Source organism: Cariama cristata, unplaced genomic scaffold (assembly GCF_000690535.1).
Source record: "Cariama cristata isolate BGI_N322 unplaced genomic scaffold, ASM69053v1 scaffold28527, whole genome shotgun sequence".
Taxonomy (NCBI): domain Eukaryota; kingdom Metazoa; phylum Chordata; class Aves; order Cariamiformes; family Cariamidae; genus Cariama; species Cariama cristata.
This window is the reverse complement of record NW_009626507.1, coordinates 31733-51662: the sequence shown is the minus strand read 5'-3', so window position 1 is coordinate 51662 and position 19930 is coordinate 31733. Positions and strand designations below refer to the sequence as shown.

General features: G+C 38.7%; 1 protein-coding gene across 1 annotated transcript; it reads right to left on the bottom strand.

Annotated features, from left to right (window-relative positions):
- Positions 1–4298: 4298 nt before the first annotated feature.
- Positions 4299–19497, bottom strand: YES1 (YES proto-oncogene 1, Src family tyrosine kinase). The gene is made up of 11 exons (XM_009704064.1): positions 19228–19497; positions 14726–14825; positions 13740–13838; positions 10609–10712; positions 10266–10415; positions 9894–10049; positions 9437–9616; positions 7115–7191; positions 6610–6763; positions 5874–6005; positions 4299–5081 (listed from the first exon to the last, which is right to left on the bottom strand). The coding sequence occupies exons 1-11, from the start codon at positions 19490–19492 to the stop codon at positions 4873–4875; spliced, it is 1626 nt and encodes a 541-aa protein (XP_009702366.1). The 5' UTR covers positions 19493–19497; the 3' UTR covers positions 4299–4872.
- Between the last annotated feature and the right edge of the window lie 433 nt (positions 19498–19930).

Below are 19930 nucleotides of genomic sequence, written 5' to 3'. Positions count from 1 at the left end.
ACAATGCTATGAATACTTTGATCCCCCAACAGTTGTTATTACAATTTGACAAAAAATATGCCTTTAAATTAAAAGAGAATGTTAAAAAAACTCCCAAACAGCGTGCTACCTACAAGAAGCACGTGTTTGCATGCAGAACTAACAAGGAAAATAAGCTCAGAGTAGGACCAGTAAAGAACATGGGTAATGCCTGAACTCCGTTCAAAGTTCCTAGGGACACTGTACCCACACGGAGAGGAGGGAAACCTAACACAAATTCCTGCACCCACATACATCCACTAAAAAAGAAATGCTAAGCTACTTGCCAGCATCTGGAATGCCATCGCTCTGGGGCTGACCTCCAGAGGGAAGCATCCCTGTCAATTTGGGATCCAGGGACCGGTATCTCTCTGGTTAGGCTCTCTGTATCATTTTTTTTCCTAAGAGTTGATCAAGGTTCACTCTTACAAATGACAGCAGAAGGATACTTGGGACGCCCCAAGTAATATGAAGGGGCTCTGCTAGGAACCACTCAGGGTGAGCTGACCAGAACCATTCAGAGAACAGAAGCAGGACTTGGCATTAGCCTTGCTCCACCTCCACTGCGCACGAGGGAACAGACGCTCCTCGGTTCCCCTGCATTTCTACCTCCTATTCAAAATAAGACCGAGGAGAACAGATGACACCTGCTATGCCATACCCCTCAACCTGCTTCCCTCCGCCCAGTGAAGCGTTGTACCTCAGCTGCTCACCTCCATCCTTCCGCCTCACTCTCCCTTTCCCTCCTGTATCCTAAGGGAGAAGCAGGGAAGCCGTTGATGTTTCTCCCGCTAACACCCTCCCTGTAAGTGTCAGCAGGGAAAAGTGCAGAGAAAAAAACAACCAACCAACTGGTCCTTGAGCAAATGCTTAAGCTTGTGGCTGCGGGTGAAGTCCTGCAGTGGGTTCGGGTCCCCACTCTCAACAACCTCCCAACAGTCTCTCGCACCTGACAGCCCCCTGCGTAAGACCCACCAGCTAGCCAGGGTTCTTCATCAAAGCCCAGGTTTTACCCTCAAGGCTGTTGTGTCAAAAATAGAGACAACCATCCCATTCCCATCTACTGACTCTTCCCACCCAGGCGGAGATGCACATCATGGGGGGTCCCAGCGCCCACTGCCAGCCTCCTGCAGTGCCCACAAGGTCAAGGCAAGGGCAGTCTTGTTCCCGCGTTAGGCGCGAGCTGAAGTCAGAGCAAGATGTTCAGCTATGAAGGCACCTGCACAAACCGAGTCCAAGCACCAAACAGATTCATCCAAGTACAACAGCTATCGGATGAATCACAATTCCAGACCTCAGCAGTTACCCACCCAGACCTGCTTACGGCACCCAGATCAGTTACTCACATTTAGTCCTAAATTCCTTAGCAAGGCGTTGAGAATTTGAGTCTCCTGTTTGCAATGTACTTAGCTTAAGGCAGTGCTCCTGTCGTTTAAAGCCAACGTGACTGCACAGCTCTAAGCAAAGTCTTGTGTGTTGGGGGAAAAGTTGGCACAAATACAAACATCTGCAGCATCTCCACAGAAAGCTTAAAAACTGAGAAGTTTATTGGATTGAACAGATCAAAATAAATAACAAGAGTGGGGGCTCATTAAGTTCAGTTGTTTGTATTAATTTATACTCATTCCAGCTGTAGATAATGTGTTTTAGACTAAACAGTAGTGTAGATGACTACGGGTAAGATAGCATTCCGGCTTGTTTCTACCCATCAGCAAACCCAGGAGACTTTCCAAGGCTATTTTTCAGCGGTAAGAGCAACTCACACGCCTAGCAACAGGACAGTTCAGTGGTTGCAAGGCTAAGAACACATCAGGTTCTTTTCATAATACTTTATGCTAAAATAGGGATGTATTTTATCTAAATAGTAGGATCGTACACATTTTTATGTCTGGAAGTTTACTCAAAAATGTAGGAAAATATTCTTAAAATACTACAACTCGAAACAATGCATGACAGAAACAATCTGCAGGCCTAGCATGCAGAATGAGTATCACAACGTTCTGATGGACAATGGGGCGAGTACAGATTGCCAGAAATTACATGATTGTTGTCATTAAAAATAGTAAAACATTTTTAAATTACATTACAGGAAATACTAAAAATACAGTAAACTTTGCAGTTTGTAGGTTCTGCAAGAAGAATGGTTTTAGTGGTGTGTTAGTTATTATTGAAACTCAAACAGTACTAGCTCCTTAATCTACAGTGGCACCGTATATACATGTCAGAATTCGCCATTTGAGTTGTACAGGTCATTGAGACAGGAAACATTCGAATGAAGTGGAGATAAAACATCAGCTAGCACAACAACAAATGTAAAAAATTCCCTGAAAAATTGCACAGAAGTCGAGTGGCTGCTAATACCAGCTAAAGGAAGAGAGGAATGGGTTTGCCCTACAGCGTGGCGGGGCCCGCCAGCCACGAGAGCCTACGTTGGTCTGGCTCTCAGAAGAATCCCAAGTCTGTCTGTCCATCCATCCGTCACAGGGGTTAGTCTTAAGTCTAAGCAGAATTGTTCTAGCCCATTCCTGCCAAGGACTTCTGAACTGCTCTAGAAAGTGTCTCCCTTTTCACAGCAATAATGCACCATGAACTCAGCATCCTATATGAAAGTACATTAAAATAGTCTACAGAGGAGAAAAATACACCCAAAACTCACCAAGGTTTTATTCCCCTCAATCTGAAGACTACTCTGCTTTTGTCCCCCTCCCGCCTTTCCCCCTTCCCTCAAATAAGCAGATGCAATCAAGGAGAAATTTATTTCGAACCAATTCTGCAAAACAGTTCAACAATGTCATACTTTATAAAAATACTTAGTTACATAATTAAACTTATTACTATTTATATAAAAAGTGTGAATGTGAATTTTCAACTCTGTTAGGGTAAGAACCACATCAAGGTCTTCAGGTGAAACAAATAAATTTTCATAAACATACAAACTCTTTTGGAGAAGTCTTATAATACACAACCATTTACAATGAACACGTTCATTAAGTTAGTGTTTTATTCCTTTACTATACAAGTGTTATTACAATGAACTGTTCCATTCAGTAATTAAAAATCCAAACAATGCCAATGTCATTTTTGGCATTTTTTGTTATAACTGTATTAATACATAAACTCATATGATTGTGTTATTAATTTTAAAATATTTAGAAAAATTAAAATTCCATTGTATTTTGGGGGTTTGATTTTTTTTTGTGTGTGGTTTTTTTTGTTTTATTTTTGTTTTTCTTACATAAAGCCCTTTTAAAATTTGATAACCACAGATGTATAGGTGGTGAGCGATGATGAGGGAAAATGAAAAATGATGGCACTGTTCTTACAAAGATCTGTTTGGTAGTTGGATTCAATGTAGTGTAAACCCATGAAGAACGTTAAGTTTAGTACCAGAACTATATTACCAGTTTTTCTGAAATTCATTTGCTGGATAGCTTTACAATGATAATATGAATTCCAACCTGGTAGCTAAGTAAGAGTTTAGTGTTTCAAAATTAAAGTACATAAGCTTGATCAGAAATTCAAGAACCTCATGCAAATTGTTGAGTAAAAGACATGATGTTATTGCTCGATATGTCAGTAGCCAAAGAAAATAGATCTAGATGTAGTGTCAGCTGGGCTGCATGCCAGCAGATTTCAATGTCATATTCGGACAATATTAAATATATTTTATCCCTTTAGTTTTTAAACTTTCACATTTTCTTTTGTTTATTTTTAGTTAAATAATTCTGTAGGAAGGGCAGAAGTGGGAAGAGCAACTGTGTGTAAGTGTGTCTTAATAGTCAAGAAAAGCAAAAGTGCAATCAAATCCCTGAACTAGTGACAGCTAGCATTTGTGGCACCCTCCCTTGTTAACACCTATAAGCCACACAGAACAGTACCAAACCTGTCTCTGAAAAAGGACTAAAAAGTGGCCATTTACCAGCTTCAGTCTCGCTTTCCTGGTGAGCTTCGTTCAGGTAGTCTTCCCATACAGAAGCTCGCTGTTGGATTGGAGCTTAAAAGATTAAAGGCTTTCTCCCCCCGATTGTATTACATAGCTTCAAGTTCAAATACATCATACTTTATCAACACAATTTTATAAAATATTACCTCATTTTCTAGTTACCTTCATTATTCTTAATTAGCTATGTAGAATGAAAAAAAGAAAAATCTCTCATGCTACTTTCCAGTTATATTAATACAAGTATTAACACAGTGCATTATGCTCTCTAATTTCACTATTGAGGTCTACCATTTCGATCAAGTTTGTCGTACACTGTTCCAATTTCTCTTTTAACCTGCCTACCCTAATAAAGTCCATGCAAGAGGAAGCTCAAAGATCAAGACTATATATCAAATACAGTTGTACCATCTGGGTTTTTTTGGGGAGGGTGGGGGGCACAGACATGTAATTTTGAACACAGGGAGTTTTACAGAACTGGAATAGAATTGCTTGGTCCCACAAAGTTCTTCTGCTTTAAAAATGTCTTACCCCAAGACCACTAATTCCAGACAATTCCCGCTTTAGTAGAATGATTATCAAACGTTGGGAAAATAAAGGATTTGAAACATTGGTTTTTCTGCTATTGTTCACACCGACACTCATTTTTCTACCCCGTATTTTCAGTAAGCTTCCTTTGGACCCTGAAAATAAGTTGGGAAAGAGGAAAAAAAAAATAAAAACATGTCATTGGTAAATTAGATTATAACACTTTAAAAGTGGTTTTGTGCAACTGCATTATGGAATTCCAGTTTGCCATTAAGAGCATGCAAAGTAGCGAAGATTTTCTTTCCTTTGATTCCTTATAGACATCAGGAATTCTTTGCAAGTCTTTTACATTTGGCAGATTTGTGCATGTTATATAGACTGTTGGCTTATAAATTGTCTCCAGGCTGGTACTGTGGTTCTGTAGCAGTAAAGTAGTCCTCCAAGAAAGACTGTATGTATTCAAACGTTGGTCTCTCGTCAGGGTCCTTCTTCCAACACAGTTTCATTAACTCATGGAGAGACTCTGGGCAGCCTTGTGGGCAAGGCATCCTATAGCCACGTTCCACTTGTTCCAGAACTTCCCGATTCACCATCCCTAAAAAGAAAGAATTTTACCTCTGAATGACCTGATGCAAAGAACAGTTTCCCCAAGTTTTTCAAGTGTCTCTCCAGCCACAATGCACATGAATCTACCATAACAGAACCTTTAATGAATGCACTTTATAACGAATGAGTTTTTTACATTTTGCATTAGATACCAGTGTAATGAAATAATTTTCAGAAAATGTAATTCCTCAATACCTGGTCCTTCTTCCACTTGTATGCTTTCTCATTTGTAAACTTTCCCACTGCCTTGGGCCTGTCCTGTCAAAAGCAGACTCAAGCACAAACACCTCCTTCCTGCCTTAGTTTCCATTCGAGGACCACTTCATTTGCAATCAGGCCAAGAAAAAGGCATTTTATACCTAACAGAACTGCCTTACAAATTCCAGTCACAGCGAAAGATGTGACAAAACATGTTACATATGTTCAGTTTCAAAATCTGGTCGAGCAGGTTCACTCTACCAATGCTCACTGCAGTCTGGGAAAGTGTCAAAAGTAGAAACTGCAGGAACAGACAGACAGGAAAACATAAGGATACCCACTAATCCGAAATGAACTATCAGTCACATTTACAAATGCTATTATCTTAAAACACTTTAAATATATATATAATAGTAAATAAACCAAAGCAGCTTTGTGAACAAAGGAACCAGTAAAGCACGACTAAGTTTTTGTCTCTGCTTGTCAACTGTGGGCTCTGAATGAAGGCAAAAAGTACAAAAGGTAACTTCAGAAGCACAGAATATAACAGAGAAAAGAAAAATCTATGAAATTTTCCTCTTACCTGGATATGGCACTCTCCCCTTTGTTACCAGCTCTGTCAGTAAAATTCCAAATGACCACACATCCGACTTGATTGTAAACCGACCGTACAACGCTGCTTCTGGAGCGGTCCATTTAATTGGAAATTTAGCTCCTACAAACATTGGAAGGACAGATACTCAATTTTCCCTTGCTTATACATCATTTGCTTACACTTCAAAATACTTCAAACAGAATACTGCACTCAAATGTTTACATTTTGCTTTGTTGACAAAATTCAAGGTGGTTTAGTATTTTAATATTTCAAACTGGAAACCAGTTTCAAACTAGGACAGCGACTACTGGCTACAATTTTTGGAAGCAGCTAAGACATCTGGGATTCTTAATCAAGTATGTTTCAAAAAGTAGGACGATCTTCAGAATCCTATGAGCAACCTCTCTGGAATCTCAGCTCTCTTCAAACTCTTGCAAGTTTTACCCAAAAAAAATAACTAAAAACATTACTTTGAAAACATAAGCAAACTGCCAGATAACTTTGAACATTAAAAAGTTTACTAAAATTGCACTTAGGCAAGGGGGACACCTTGCTGTGGTGTGTCTGTGAAATATATAGCTTTGAAACATAGCTGTGAAAACACGCTTATATGCATAATTTATTCATGCGGGCAGAATACTCGGACACATTCTGCTAAATGTAATAGTTCTAAGTAATTTGAAGGTAACTGGTCTTATTTATTCAGTAAATAAATTGGTCTTACCTTGTCTTGCAGTGTACTCATTGTCCTCTATTAACCTTGCTAAACCAAAGTCTGCTATTTTACACACAAGATTGTCTCCTACAAGAATGTTAGCTGCCCGGAGATCCCTGTGGATGTAGTTCATTCTTTCAATGTAAGCCATGCCATCAGCAATCTTAAAAATAAAGTTTTATTAAAGATTATTTTTCATGACTATATACATTTCTCCGAAGCATTAAGCTGTACCCCTTTATCTCAGCTCCGTTCTCACTGTGTAGGTATAGGAACTATAGCCCAGCAAGGGCTTCTGACAGCACCCGTCAGAGTGTGTCTGGCTCTACAGGATCTGCTAACGGGGAACTAGACCCTTTCTTTTTGCCAAATTACAAACCTGCAACAGAAGATGTAAGACAGAGCAGCATACAATAGCCAGAGCACTCAATATTTATGTTTAGTTGATATGTCATATAGTTTTAAATGTCTTCACTAAGCACAAAATACACTTTTCTTGGTTTATCCAATGTACCTGAGCAGCCATGTCAACCAGCTGTGGGAGTTTTAAGTATTTCCCTTCTCCTTCTTTAAGGAAGTCTAGTAAGCTGCCTGCAAAAGATGACACATTTTGGGGGAAAAAAAAGGAAAAAAACAAAACATTAATTTGACCTGAAAATATGACTGAGATTTTTTTTTTCCCCCAGATATTATGATTTACACATTTGTCTCCCCAAATCTGAGTTTGAAAACCTGTTCTTTAACAGAATACATGACTTGCTGACTGTGCCTGTAGTTGACTCTGCCCTGATAACTAGTTATAGCGCAACTTTTATCCAAGTATTTTGGAATCCATTTCAACAACTCAGATAACTGAACACTAATAAAAGAGACTGCTGCTTGATGATTACATGGCGATACATAAGGATTTTTCCCAACATTCCTGGTATCAATACCCTTCTTAGTTGGACTTCTTTCCACAGTGAGATTTACAACTAAAGAACAAAAAACCTCCTATCCATTACTTAAATTTTTCTGCCAGCTCCAGTTATATACTAGAGAAATGATTTTGAAATTGTTGCTTTTAATTTGTTGCTTTTTCTTCTTTACAGGGGAAACCAAAAGTATCTTCCATTCTTTACAATATATTATCTTCTCCCATTTATATAACGTGACTGTGTCCAGAACATTACAACATGAGTAATATTTGAAATCAGTTCGAAGGACATGCGCTCCTTTTAAGACAGTAACCTTTACATGCATGGTAAAACTTTGTCTCTGACATAACAGCCTTCCTTACAGGTGTTGTTATGCCATAAGGGTGTAAGAACACAATCTCTTTCTTAAGGAACTGGCAAAGACTGATAACGAATTGGCCTCATCACAGTCAAAATTATGACAAATTACAAGTGTGGTGATGGTGGGGAAAAAACCCACCCACTGAACTGCAGAGCTTGCAGTGGACTCATGGCTGTCGCTATGAATTAGATACCTCCGATGTGGTTTTAGTCACTTGCTCTATTTTTGCACTGATTGTAAAAGCGTGGCAGGCCAGACCCACACTGCTGCTGATCTTTGTTGTGTGTGTTTGCACAGACTTTTCCCCATCTTTCTTCATGAGCTCAAAGAACCAAAGAGGAGCAAAGATTTCACACTAACGTCTAGCAACCTGTCCACATTGATTAAAAATTTGAGTACTGTGCAATTCTTACCCACCTCTTTTCCTTGTAAAAAAACAAAGAAAAAAAAAAATTTGTTCCTCTAACTTTAAGCATGAACCACCAAGGAGGTTTTATGTTTTTTGGTAAAATGTGAGAAGTTTTTCAAATGAAAACAGAAGCTTCCAATGGCATTTTGAATCCATAACTTAGACAAACATGAAACTACTTTTCCAATTCTTTACTTCTCCTTTTGCAAGGTAACATCCCAGTTACAGTTTTAATCTTTACTTTTTCTTAGGCAGAACGCTATAAAGCTTTTTTTCCCCCCTGATTGCCTTGTTATTTAGGAACACCACCACCACAGAAGGAACTTTTTATATTTTCTATTCCTTTCTACCTTTTCAAACTTACACAATGCTTAAAACCCCCAACCAAAGAGGAAAAAAAAAAAACAACCCATGTATTTGTGGCTGAGTACTGAACACAAGCAGCCACTCTCTTTAACGTTGTTTCTACTTCTCACCAGGATAGCAGAATTTCACTGTGAGGTGAACAGAAGTCTGCTTTTTATAAAACTGGAATAATTGACTTGAAAATCTTCTGCTTCTTAACACTAATATGCTTATCATGTTTATTTCTACATTCAGCCTAAATCTCTAAATCACTGTTTCAGCATCAGGGGGAGGGAGAAATGATACCGAGCAAGGGAAGAAGGACGAAAGACTGAGAACAAGAAGATAAAGGAGGGAGTCTGGGAAAACACCTTCAACCTTTTTAAAATCTACTATTACATTGCTGGAAAAGAAAAACTAAAAAAAAAAAACCACCAAACCCAACTTATTCTGTCACTGTGAGTATGATTTGTCTACAGGCAGGTGTATCCACTTAATATTCCCAGCTATATCATCCAATTTACATGTAACAGGCAGTACACACTAAAAAATGAGGAGAAAAAACCCCATCTTGTATGTGGAAGATTAGCAAGGGTGACACAGATGTGCCAAAAAAATCATGCCTCCACCCACAATCTAAATCAGAACTGCTTCAAGTAGGTCAAGCACTGCTCATTTTAATTTAATCAAAATTACCAATTACTCCAGTCAGCTTAAACCTAATATTAATTAAACATTTAATTTGTTGTTGGGATCTTAAATAATCATTTAAACATAGTATCTTCAAACTCTTTTGTCACACACCTTTTGTCATGAATTCAGTGACGATATAGATTGGTTCCTCAGAAACAACGGCATACAGTGGAACAAGTTTGTCATGCCGTAATTTCTTCATGATCTGAGCCTCCTGCAGGAAAGCTTCTGGCATCATTGTACCAGGTTTTAGTGTCTTGATCGCTACTTTTGTGGTTCCATTCCATGTTCCTAGAGAAACAAATTAGATTTTATTCTCCTCTATAATACCCAAGAGATTGTCTCTGGAAACGGTTTGCTTTTTACTTCTGTTTTGTTAGTTAACAGTATAAATATAAATTAGAACTATATCAAATATTATTTTTACCTTTATGTGACTGATTGTAATTGGTACTTTTTCTCTTCAATTCTTTATCAGATTATCTTTTCAGATCCCAATACTGATTTATTTAAAATACTATTAAAACATTCACACAAACAACGGAAAGGTGTCACATTAATTTCTTACCCATCCATACTTCACCAAAACATCCTTGGCCCAACTTAACTTCCAGCCTCAAAGATTCCCTAGGAATTTCCCAGGCATCTTTTGCTAGTCCCTGTGTTTGCGGTTTCACAGTGGGACACACAGTTGTTAGCTTATGACACAGCCCATCGGCATGTTCTGGAAAATGGAAAAAGTAAGCTTTGTCGTTAAGCAGCGGTAAGACTGTAACAAAAGTAACATCCTAACGTTGATAAAAAGAACTAGTCCATTTACTGTTTGTCAAAATAAAAAACAAATTTTATAATTGTGAATTTTAAAAATAAGCTATTTACGCAGTTTTTCTTCCTGGTGAAAGGCACATGGTGGCACTGGGACACTAGAACTTGGGCTTACCTCTGTAGTGTTTCACCAACTTCTGCAGAGATTCAAATTGTGCTCTGGTTGTGATATAGTATCCACCATTGTCAAGTTTTCTGATTTTGTAGTGTTTCACATTATCACCTCTGACCTCATCCCAGTCACGTATAGAAAGGGAGTAAGCACCTACGAAACAAGTCATGCTTGGTTCTTCACCAGAAATTTAAAAAACATATTTAACTTATCTCCCCCACTGTCATTAAACACATACATGTGTGCACACACATACGTAAAATGTGACAGACATAAAAATGGTCATTATGTCCACCATGGCGAGGGTGGAATGGGAAAGAGGAGAGATACACATAAATATACATACCTTTAGTGGTTTCACTCTCTCTTACTAAGAAAATACCACGCTGGTTCCCAGGATTTAAAAGTAGCCTTTCTGCATCCTTCCTGCCCATCTTACCAAAATACCACCTAGAAAACATTAAAGGAAGTCTGTGTAAGTAAAAGCTTGCTACGCTTTGGTAAGCATATAAATACAAGATTTAGAAATCTCAAGCACTGACTGGACTACTAATATCCCAGAGCAGTTACAGATCAACACAAGTAATGACATCCATATAATCAAAAGATGACCTATTTCTATATGACTCTCATTTCTATTGTTTGCAAAATACAGGTAGAGAGGCCTCTATCTGCAAATACTGTGTTTTTCTGCTGGTTTAACAATGGACACCAACAGTACTTCACACTGACGGGAACACCCTCCTTTTGGTTAAGAAGTTCGCAGGTCAAGCCGAATCAGATGACACACTTTGGTAGCCCACTCAAAACACTGCAGCAGCTGAAACTACCTTGTCTAAAAAGTTTTGGCTATATGGTAGAGAACAATATTTAATGCAAAGTAGGTGTGCATAATTATCACCGGATCACAGGTTCAGTCGGGTTGGAAGGGGCCCTCGGGAGGTCTCTGGTCCAGCTGTGAGTGCAGACCCAGCTGCTCAGGGCTTTGCCCACTCCAGTCTTGAAAACCTTGAGGGATGGACCCTGCACAGCCAACCTGGGCAAGCTGTGGCCCTGCCTGGCTGTCCTCAGATTAAAAGGGTTTCTTCTTCTATCCAGCTAGGACCTCTCCTGATTCAACTTCTGTTGCCTCCCATCCTTCTCTACCTCAGTTGAGGGAGCACTTTTTTCTACTGATCATTTAGAAACAACCCCGTGGTAGGTATCATTCACTTCTCTGAGTAACACTCCATCTTTGTTGCATCATTCTGATACCGAAAACTACGCAGATGTTTTAAAAACACCTGCGTTTTTTCTTGCCTTAAGTTCTTTCAAAAAGGAATTTCTTCTTTTATGCTCTCACAGCATGCTCATCCTGATGAGCAGCTTGCACACAGCTCTGTCCTGAGCCAGTGACAATTTTAAGGCCCATCTCCCAGTGAATCCCCAGGCTTTAGAATAACATTTATTTCTAACTACATTTTATTTTGATTGTGTGCTTCAGAAGTCACAAAGGGATGCAAAGTGTAAATTTCAAACATTTTGATTTGGCACCGTCATAGCATCAAGCAAATCTGGCTTCCTGAGCGCTGGGAGAAGAAAAGCAGTATTGGAAACTGCTACAAAACAAAGGTTTTGTGGGTGAAACATTTTGGGGGGGGAAAATGTAGGTAAGGAGGGATCACTTTGTTGGCCTGTGAACAGAACGGCCTGTGCAATCACTTGGGAATTTAAAACTTATTCTTACTTTTTATTGTATTTGCAGTTTTGACTGTTTTAAGTAAATGTGCAAAGTTAGAACTGGATATGAGAATACATACATTTAAGACAATTTGGATGTAGCCTATAATCTTATTGAAGCAAACTTGAACCCTAGTTAATTACTTCACACGAAAACGCCTCTTCCCTAGACTACTACAACAATTTACAAACTATATTGTAAAATGCTATTTTATTTCATTACCTATAAAATAATAGCTGGGTTTACTTGTTGTTCTTATGAGCATTAAACATTTATATTATGGTATCATTGAAAAGGCACACAGATAATATGGATCCCGTCACAAGCAGTTTGTGATATAAATGCCTTCAGGCTTAGAAAAGACCACGTAAAGAAAACCCGAGCAACTTGGGGCCGTGTATTGCTTTTGCACTTGTAACTCCAACTGCAATCACAACCTACAAACGCTATCAAAGCCCAGGGCTAACAAATGAACTCTATTCCAAATGCTGTGGTGATATTTAATAAAATTAGCACTAGTTCTTTAAAATAGTCAGTTTAAAAAAGCTTCCTTGCTCACCACCCTTCACTCTCACCTCCAGTCATCACACAGACCTATGACAAATCCCACCACCCTGTCTTCCCAGTCTTTTGCAGCAATACTTTCTTTGCAGAAACACTGCGTTCTTAGTTTGCAAAGGACTATCATTTCTATTTTACCATCACTGCAGCTGTAAAGACAATATGCTTTTATTTGTAAACAAAACAAAACAAAACCCCCCAAAACCCGTCAACTTTTAAAAAAAATAAAATCTGAAGTCAGTAACTTTAAAAGCAGCTGAAACTCAAGGGCATAAAATAACAGTGCATCTTTGATGCAATCACTTTTTAATAGCAAAGAGCCAGGTGAGAGCAGCAGCAACATGCTAAAGTCTCAGCTTGAGATTCAGGAAACATCTTGGAAATTGGGCACTTTTCCCAGAAGTGCAGTAGGAAACACAGAAGTGTGCAGACCCTGTATCAGGGAATTGCTTATTGGCAGCACCATGCCTGTATATTGAAGCAAGAGCTGCAGAGCTTTATATTTCTAATACAACAAATACAATTAATCCCTTGGAACAAGTATAACCCGAACTGGTACCCCAACTCACAACCGCCACAGTAACTTTATGTGATTCTGTAAGCGCTCTGGGATCTTTGTTTGTAAACAAACATAGGAAGTACTGGTACCGAAAGCAATACAATTTTCCCAATTCATAGTAGGCCTTAGTGTGCCTAACAATTTTGTCACCAAAAAGTTGTTATAGATTAATAGATTAGCAATAACTGTGCACACAAATGTTTTTTCAGAATGTACGATTAGGTGCTACCAAAGATATAGCTGATCTTGAATTAGGGTTTGGCAAGCAAAAATAAGGATAAAAACCTAGAGCTGATGGTGTGTGAACTCTTTAAGTAAAAACTATCCATTTCTGCTTTATATGAAACCTAACACATGTCTCCCAATTCCTATCTTCATTATTGCATTCTCCCATCCTTTTTCCTTTAGCCCTACACATAGCAAGCAGGCATAAAACATTTGCATGCGTGTCCACCTCACACTTACTAATAATTATACCTTTGACATCATCCAAGTAGCATTGCTATCCTTTAATTAGCAGTATTATCCTACTTTACCCTTAAATGTCACATATACTGAATTAAAGGAATAGTGCCACCACAGGGCACAAAGTGTAGAATGGCTAATAAGGACAGATTGACAGGATACAATGTCTTACTCTTCTGCTTGAATGGAGTCTGCGGGAGCTACATAATTGCTTGGGATGTAGCCTGTTTTCCCCGTAGCAATGGATCTTGCTTCCCACCAGTCTCCTTCCCTGCAATGAAACATCAGTTATCTCTTCCACATATAAACAATACATCATTCCCTAGCACCTATAATATCCTCACATACGAAAGGCAGGTTAAATTTAGGTAATGTGTTATTTTAATTGTGAAGGCATCTAAAATAGTTTGTGCTGCACCTAAATGTATTTTCCTTTTCATTCTAAGCAACACGAGTGCCTCTTAGTGGAATTTTGCATTTTAAAGATTTGGGTTTTGTTTTTCTCTTAAATGTAAAATGAATTTATCAATTTATCAAAATGCAAACCTACAGCAAAACGTTTTGTGGCAGAGATGTGTAAATAAACTTCCCAGCTCTCTAGTCTTCATCTGTCTCTCCCAGATCATTCTGCCCGTATGCTGACACTGAGTAGTGAAGGAGGCAGGAAGCCAGCAAATAAAATTAGAGAATGGGACAAATGTATAAATTAGAACTATTACCGCAGCCAAAAGCTGCGTGTAAAGAAATCTCCAAGGTGAACAAATTATGTCCTTTCCACTAGACTTCTAGAAAGCAGGCTGTAATGCTGTAATGCTGCTGCAGTTGAACTAGAACACCAGAGTACTCATGGCTATCTGGGCACGGGTTTAGTGCGGCAGCCGGCCAGACGCGCTTCCACGGCCACGGCCCTGCCCACAGGCGCTGTGCTCGCCTCTGGCATTTGCAATGCCATATCCCCGTGAGATACGGGAACTCGCCAGAGAGCATCTGGAATCAATATTTTAACCCCATGCTTGTTGAACATTGCAAGCATTCAAAGAAAGAAAGAAAAAAAATATCTATTTTTCACTGAAAAAGGATACACAGATTTCAAGAAAAGTTGAGGATCTATTTATTCCCAACATCAACCAAGTGAAGTCTGTGAATGAGAACACTTACGTGTTATTTATTATCTGGAACCGTTCACCTTTCTTAAATGAAAGGTCATCTGTAGTTCTAGCTTCATAATCATATAAGGCCACAAATACAGTAACACCACCTTAGGAAAAAGAAAAAAAAACCCACATGATATAGCAGTAACATTGCAACACTTGATTTAAGGACTTGTCCATGAAAGAACCCATCAATTTTGATTTAGAAGCAACTAAACACTCTGGGTTGCGTCTCATTTTGGAAGCTGGATCAATAATCAGCTCATTTCTTAAGACAGTGGAAAGCCTATAAACAGACACCCTAAAAATAGGCTTCCACGCCACAAAAGGCAGCTAGATACATCACTGGAAGTACATTAATAACTAGAGCACTTATATACGGAAACGTGCACGACACATCAGGAGAAAAGTAAGTTAGCTTCTTTATTAGGCTAGCTTCTTGTTAAGAAGTGCAGTTCTAGAAGATCCTACCCCACCACAATGGTGAACCATCAGCCACTGATTTTTACAGAAGTAGTCTCCTGTTGAACTTAGCTAATAAATAAGTGGTGTGTTCCCAACTTTCTGAGGTCACACATCAAGATCTACTCAAGGAATTGAACCAGAAATAAAAGTACTCTGTTGGGGACAAAGAGAATTTTCTGCTTTAGGACTAATGATTTTTTTAGTTCCATCAAGCCTCTCCCTCAGCGAAGCAGACCCTTGCTGAGGACGATCCATCCATCCAAGGACCGAGATACATCACAGGACTAGCAGCAGCACGCTACCAACCCTAAGGAATTCGCTTCCCCATCTCACTTCTAGTGTAGGGCACGTTGTTGAACGTGTCCCACTAACAGGACACCCACGTGAGAGACGGATGGTAGGGAGGCTCCTATACTTACGGTAGGAAAACTTTTTCTGTACTTAAAAGAACTAATCTATAAAACTGGGCTGACAGAGAAAGAAGGACAGGAGAACAGGCTATACGAGATGTACAAGCTATGAGCAAAAATAAAGAACTATGTACCATCACTAGGAGAAAGTTAAAATAGAAAACTGCAGATGGGCAATTCAGGAAGACCTTTTAAGCTCTAGAAATGCTATTTCAGTCTAATGGACATTCAGGAAGCCTAATGATAGTCCAAGCGATAACTTATTTTTAAACGTATAATATTACATCTCTAACTGCACATATATGTACCAGGATAAACATGGAAGACCACCAACAGAAACATGTTGCATATAATTTTAGATCTTACAATTAACATGACAGTGATCAGAAAGGAAGAATACGCAATGCAACGGGGATTGTCTACATCTAATATGCTTTTGCAGTGCACACTTTCTGATATAACAGCTCCTAACCACTTAAATATTTTCATTTGATTTAGAGTCTTCCTGTGATTAAAGTCTCTCAGCAGGCCTCAGCTGGAAATGAATTTACAGTTCCTCTAGGAAAAACAGAACAAAAAAGTCCCCACAGGAGGTTAGAGTAATTGAGGGGTTTTTTTGAAGTGTGATTTATGAACTGAAAATTAATTAGAATATTCCCCAGAAGTTAACAGTTCCTAAACCAAGTTAAAATCAACACCAATTTCTAGGAATTTTTGCCTGCATTACTACGTTACTGCATTATTTTGATGACACAAACTGTTACACGGAACAAGAAAACTGCGGGGATACGTACCATATTTGCACAAACAGAAACCAAATATTACAGAAATAAACCATCCCCAGAGAGTTCTTCAGCAGATGAAGAAAATCAATACTCTCTATTCACAATTATCACAAGAGTTTTTAACTGCACAGAAAGAAACTCGGAAACTCCAAGAACTTCAAAACAAACTGTACAACTTCTAGAAAGATACCACCGTGGGAAAAGAAAGAGATTAATTCCTCTGGACAGTGTAGCACTAGTCAAAGTAATGGATTCAAATGTGAACCACGCAATAAGAGAATTATCAATAATTATGAGTATTTGTGTACTCAATTATTTTTGAAGAAAAAATTGGAAAAGCTAACATATAATCCTTGGAAAGTTTTGATTTCGACACTTCAGCTACCATAAAACCTGTTTTTATTCTCACTCACAAGTGTTATTTATTTCATAGCAAAGAATAACAAAATACTTAAGGAGAACAGCATCAGCACAGAACGTTTTAAACAAACAGACACTGCTCAAATGATTTTTGAAGCCTCTTGCAGCTGTTTTCTCTGTGAATCACTGCAAGGTGATCTAGTTTAGCTGCTCAAGCTTTTCGTGGTCATAACATTTCCCTTGAAGGTTATCTTTCACTAGGTCAGTATTCCCATCCTCTAATCTAGGAGTGGTTTTGGAGAGAAGGCTTTACCTTCTTGTTCAGCATCAGGACCACAGAGCACTAGTGCTTACACAGCTTCACGGAAGGCAAGAACAGCGGTCCATTTTTCTGTTTGGATTTTCAGTAATATTCTATGAATTCCAAGTATCTGATGACTGAGAATGCGTAATACAGGAGCAGTGCGACTAAGATTTCTTTTCCTTTTCTGCTCTAGAGGAATAAAAGGCAGCTCAACTCTTTTCAGCCTCCCTACAGGCCACGATGACAACCATGTCATCTCTTGTCAGACACCACTGACGGACTGGATAAGCACTACTGATGCTTAGGGCCTGTTTGACAAGCCCATCTATTCTCCTCCGTTGCAAAACAAAGGGCCACAGAATGCGATCCAGTGTTTTATTTGTCAGAAATACAAAAAGCTTACAGCCAGATGAAGTTCGTCATCTTATTCATTCACAAAACCACCCAATTTTGATTGATCTGAAAATCAGCACTGAATGTACCAAACAATTGCTGGTGCAATTTTATTTATTTATTTACTTTTAAAGTGTGTGTGTTTGTGGATGGGCTGGTTTTACAAAACGAGGAGGAATAATTACATATGCAGTATCATTTTACCTGACCACAAAATGATGGGAGCGTTCACCCAAATCAGCCTGCCTGCTGCGAACTGAATTCACACCGATGAGATATTAGACTATCTTTTCCCGAGAAATCTCTCCCGTTGACTGTGGTCCAAGATACAACATGCTTAACTGCCCGCAGGAACAGGGACAGGCAAGAGATCATCCCTCCCGCTCTCTGCAGCAAAAAGGATTTGTTGTACCTGGCGGGGGGCTCCATCCCTGATGTCTGGTAACACCCAGGAGTGCCTGCATGCACTGCTGGAGATTCCCACGGGAATAAAGAACCAGGTCTAGTAAGGAGAAATACACAGAGGTTCTTGGAGGAGATGAAGCATGATAAAATGTCCTCAGTGGAGCTAATGAATAAAAAGAAATGCTGCCCTTACTTCATTTCTGCATATGTCCATCCAAAACGGGGATTCAGGGCTGACTCAAAAAATTTTGAGACAGGACAGATGCTCATTTTAATTATTGGATTTTTAATGAATTCCCAAAAAGGGAATACAAGATGATCACTACCTGGCAATTCGTATTTGGTTTCCTCAATTGCTTAATGTCAAGGTCACAGGGGGTTTTAATGGATCTCAATTTCTAGTGTTTAAGAGATTTTAAATGCCACTGTAACGAAGCAAACATTTAAGCACTGTAATTGTGCTAACATTAGAGGTTTGTGGGAAAACTAGAAATAGACTAATAAGGAATTATTTACCCTGTTCTGTGAAGTGTCTGTGCAAAGCTTCTACAATAAATTACTTTTCTCTCTCTCTCAGAAAAAGAATAAATGGCAGCTTCCACTCAAAAATATCCAGCAAAACTACTGAAATTAGCCATGTGCACAAAATCAGTATCTTTGTAATGAAGTTTTAAGATTTTGATATAAAGGTGCGTTTACAACATCAAATGTGCATGTTGCTTTAAAATGCTGTATCTTCAGAGACGTTGTATCTCAGCCAAGAAGGTGTCTCTACCTCGTAAATTCTATTTTTACGTATTCGATTTTGGTTTTAATATGACCACCAACAAGGAGAATTCTGCTCTTCCATTTTACACATATTGTTCATATAGTAAAACACACAGAATATACTATATATCCTATTCAGCTTTCTAAATGAACAGATTCAACGTTGCATTCACATAAGTAACTTACAGCTAACCAAGTAAGTCTGAAAATCTGTTTAAAGTATCGATTTCCTGAATTTGAAGTGTTTTTCATTTGCACCTCTCTCCAAAAGTTTAAAGCCATTATCCCACGTGCATCCCTTCAACAGCTTAGAACTTCTAACACAATTTTATTAACTACTCCCATTACTGCCTTTAATAAGTATTAAATTTCTCTGTGCTGTGATCCTAACCCCCTCCTCCAAAACACCCAAGCCCCAATCACTAGTGAACAGGGGCTGAATTATGATCTGAGCAGTAGAGATACTGAAAATCAGAAATCCCTAAAAGGCAATTTATTTTAAATTTGCAATTTATTTCTGTATGGCAAGGTGTCATAGTCTTTTTTTTAAATATGACTGTCAAGCTTTAATAATAATAATAATAATGATTATAACAGCATCGGTTTATATAACACTCACCTGTTAAAGTACTAGGATATGGACTTGGCACAGCTGAAAATGAAGATGATGCTCCTCCAAAGGGTGTCATTCCTGAGGGCCCTCCAAAAGGAGTCATGGAATGACTATTAAAATTAACTGCTGATCCCTTTATTGACGGTGACTGTGTTGCTTGGCTGGAGTCTGATCCGTAATGGCTGACATGGGAAATAACAGGTTCTGGAGTATTATCAGTTCTGTATTTCATGGCTGGACCTTTATCTTCTTTGCTTTTAATGCACCCCATGGCTGCTTCTGTGAGAATGAGAGGAAAAAAAGAGTTCATCTCCACGTTGCATCTTTTGATAGTTAACACAGAAGATGCCCAAAAAGTTACCAAAAATGCTGATTTATTACTGTTTAAAAAAACCCATAACAACCCCCAGCAATTGCTACCACATGCAGACCATAAACTCCGATGAAAAAGTGTTCTGGAATAAGATCTAAGCCATTCTGAGACTAGAGAAGGCCTAATTATTTTCCCTTACAACATCACATACTAACAGCACATTTGGATTAGCCTTCATCCCAGTTCCTTGGTGGACTGTAAATGGTAAAAAAGAAGAAAAGCAATTAAAAAAAAAAAAAAAAAGGAATCAAGCAACAGATGAGGAAAAGACACTGAAGACTTCTACAGCAGAGTGGAAGGGGAAACAAATGTGACAAATCCAGAGTCAATTCTACA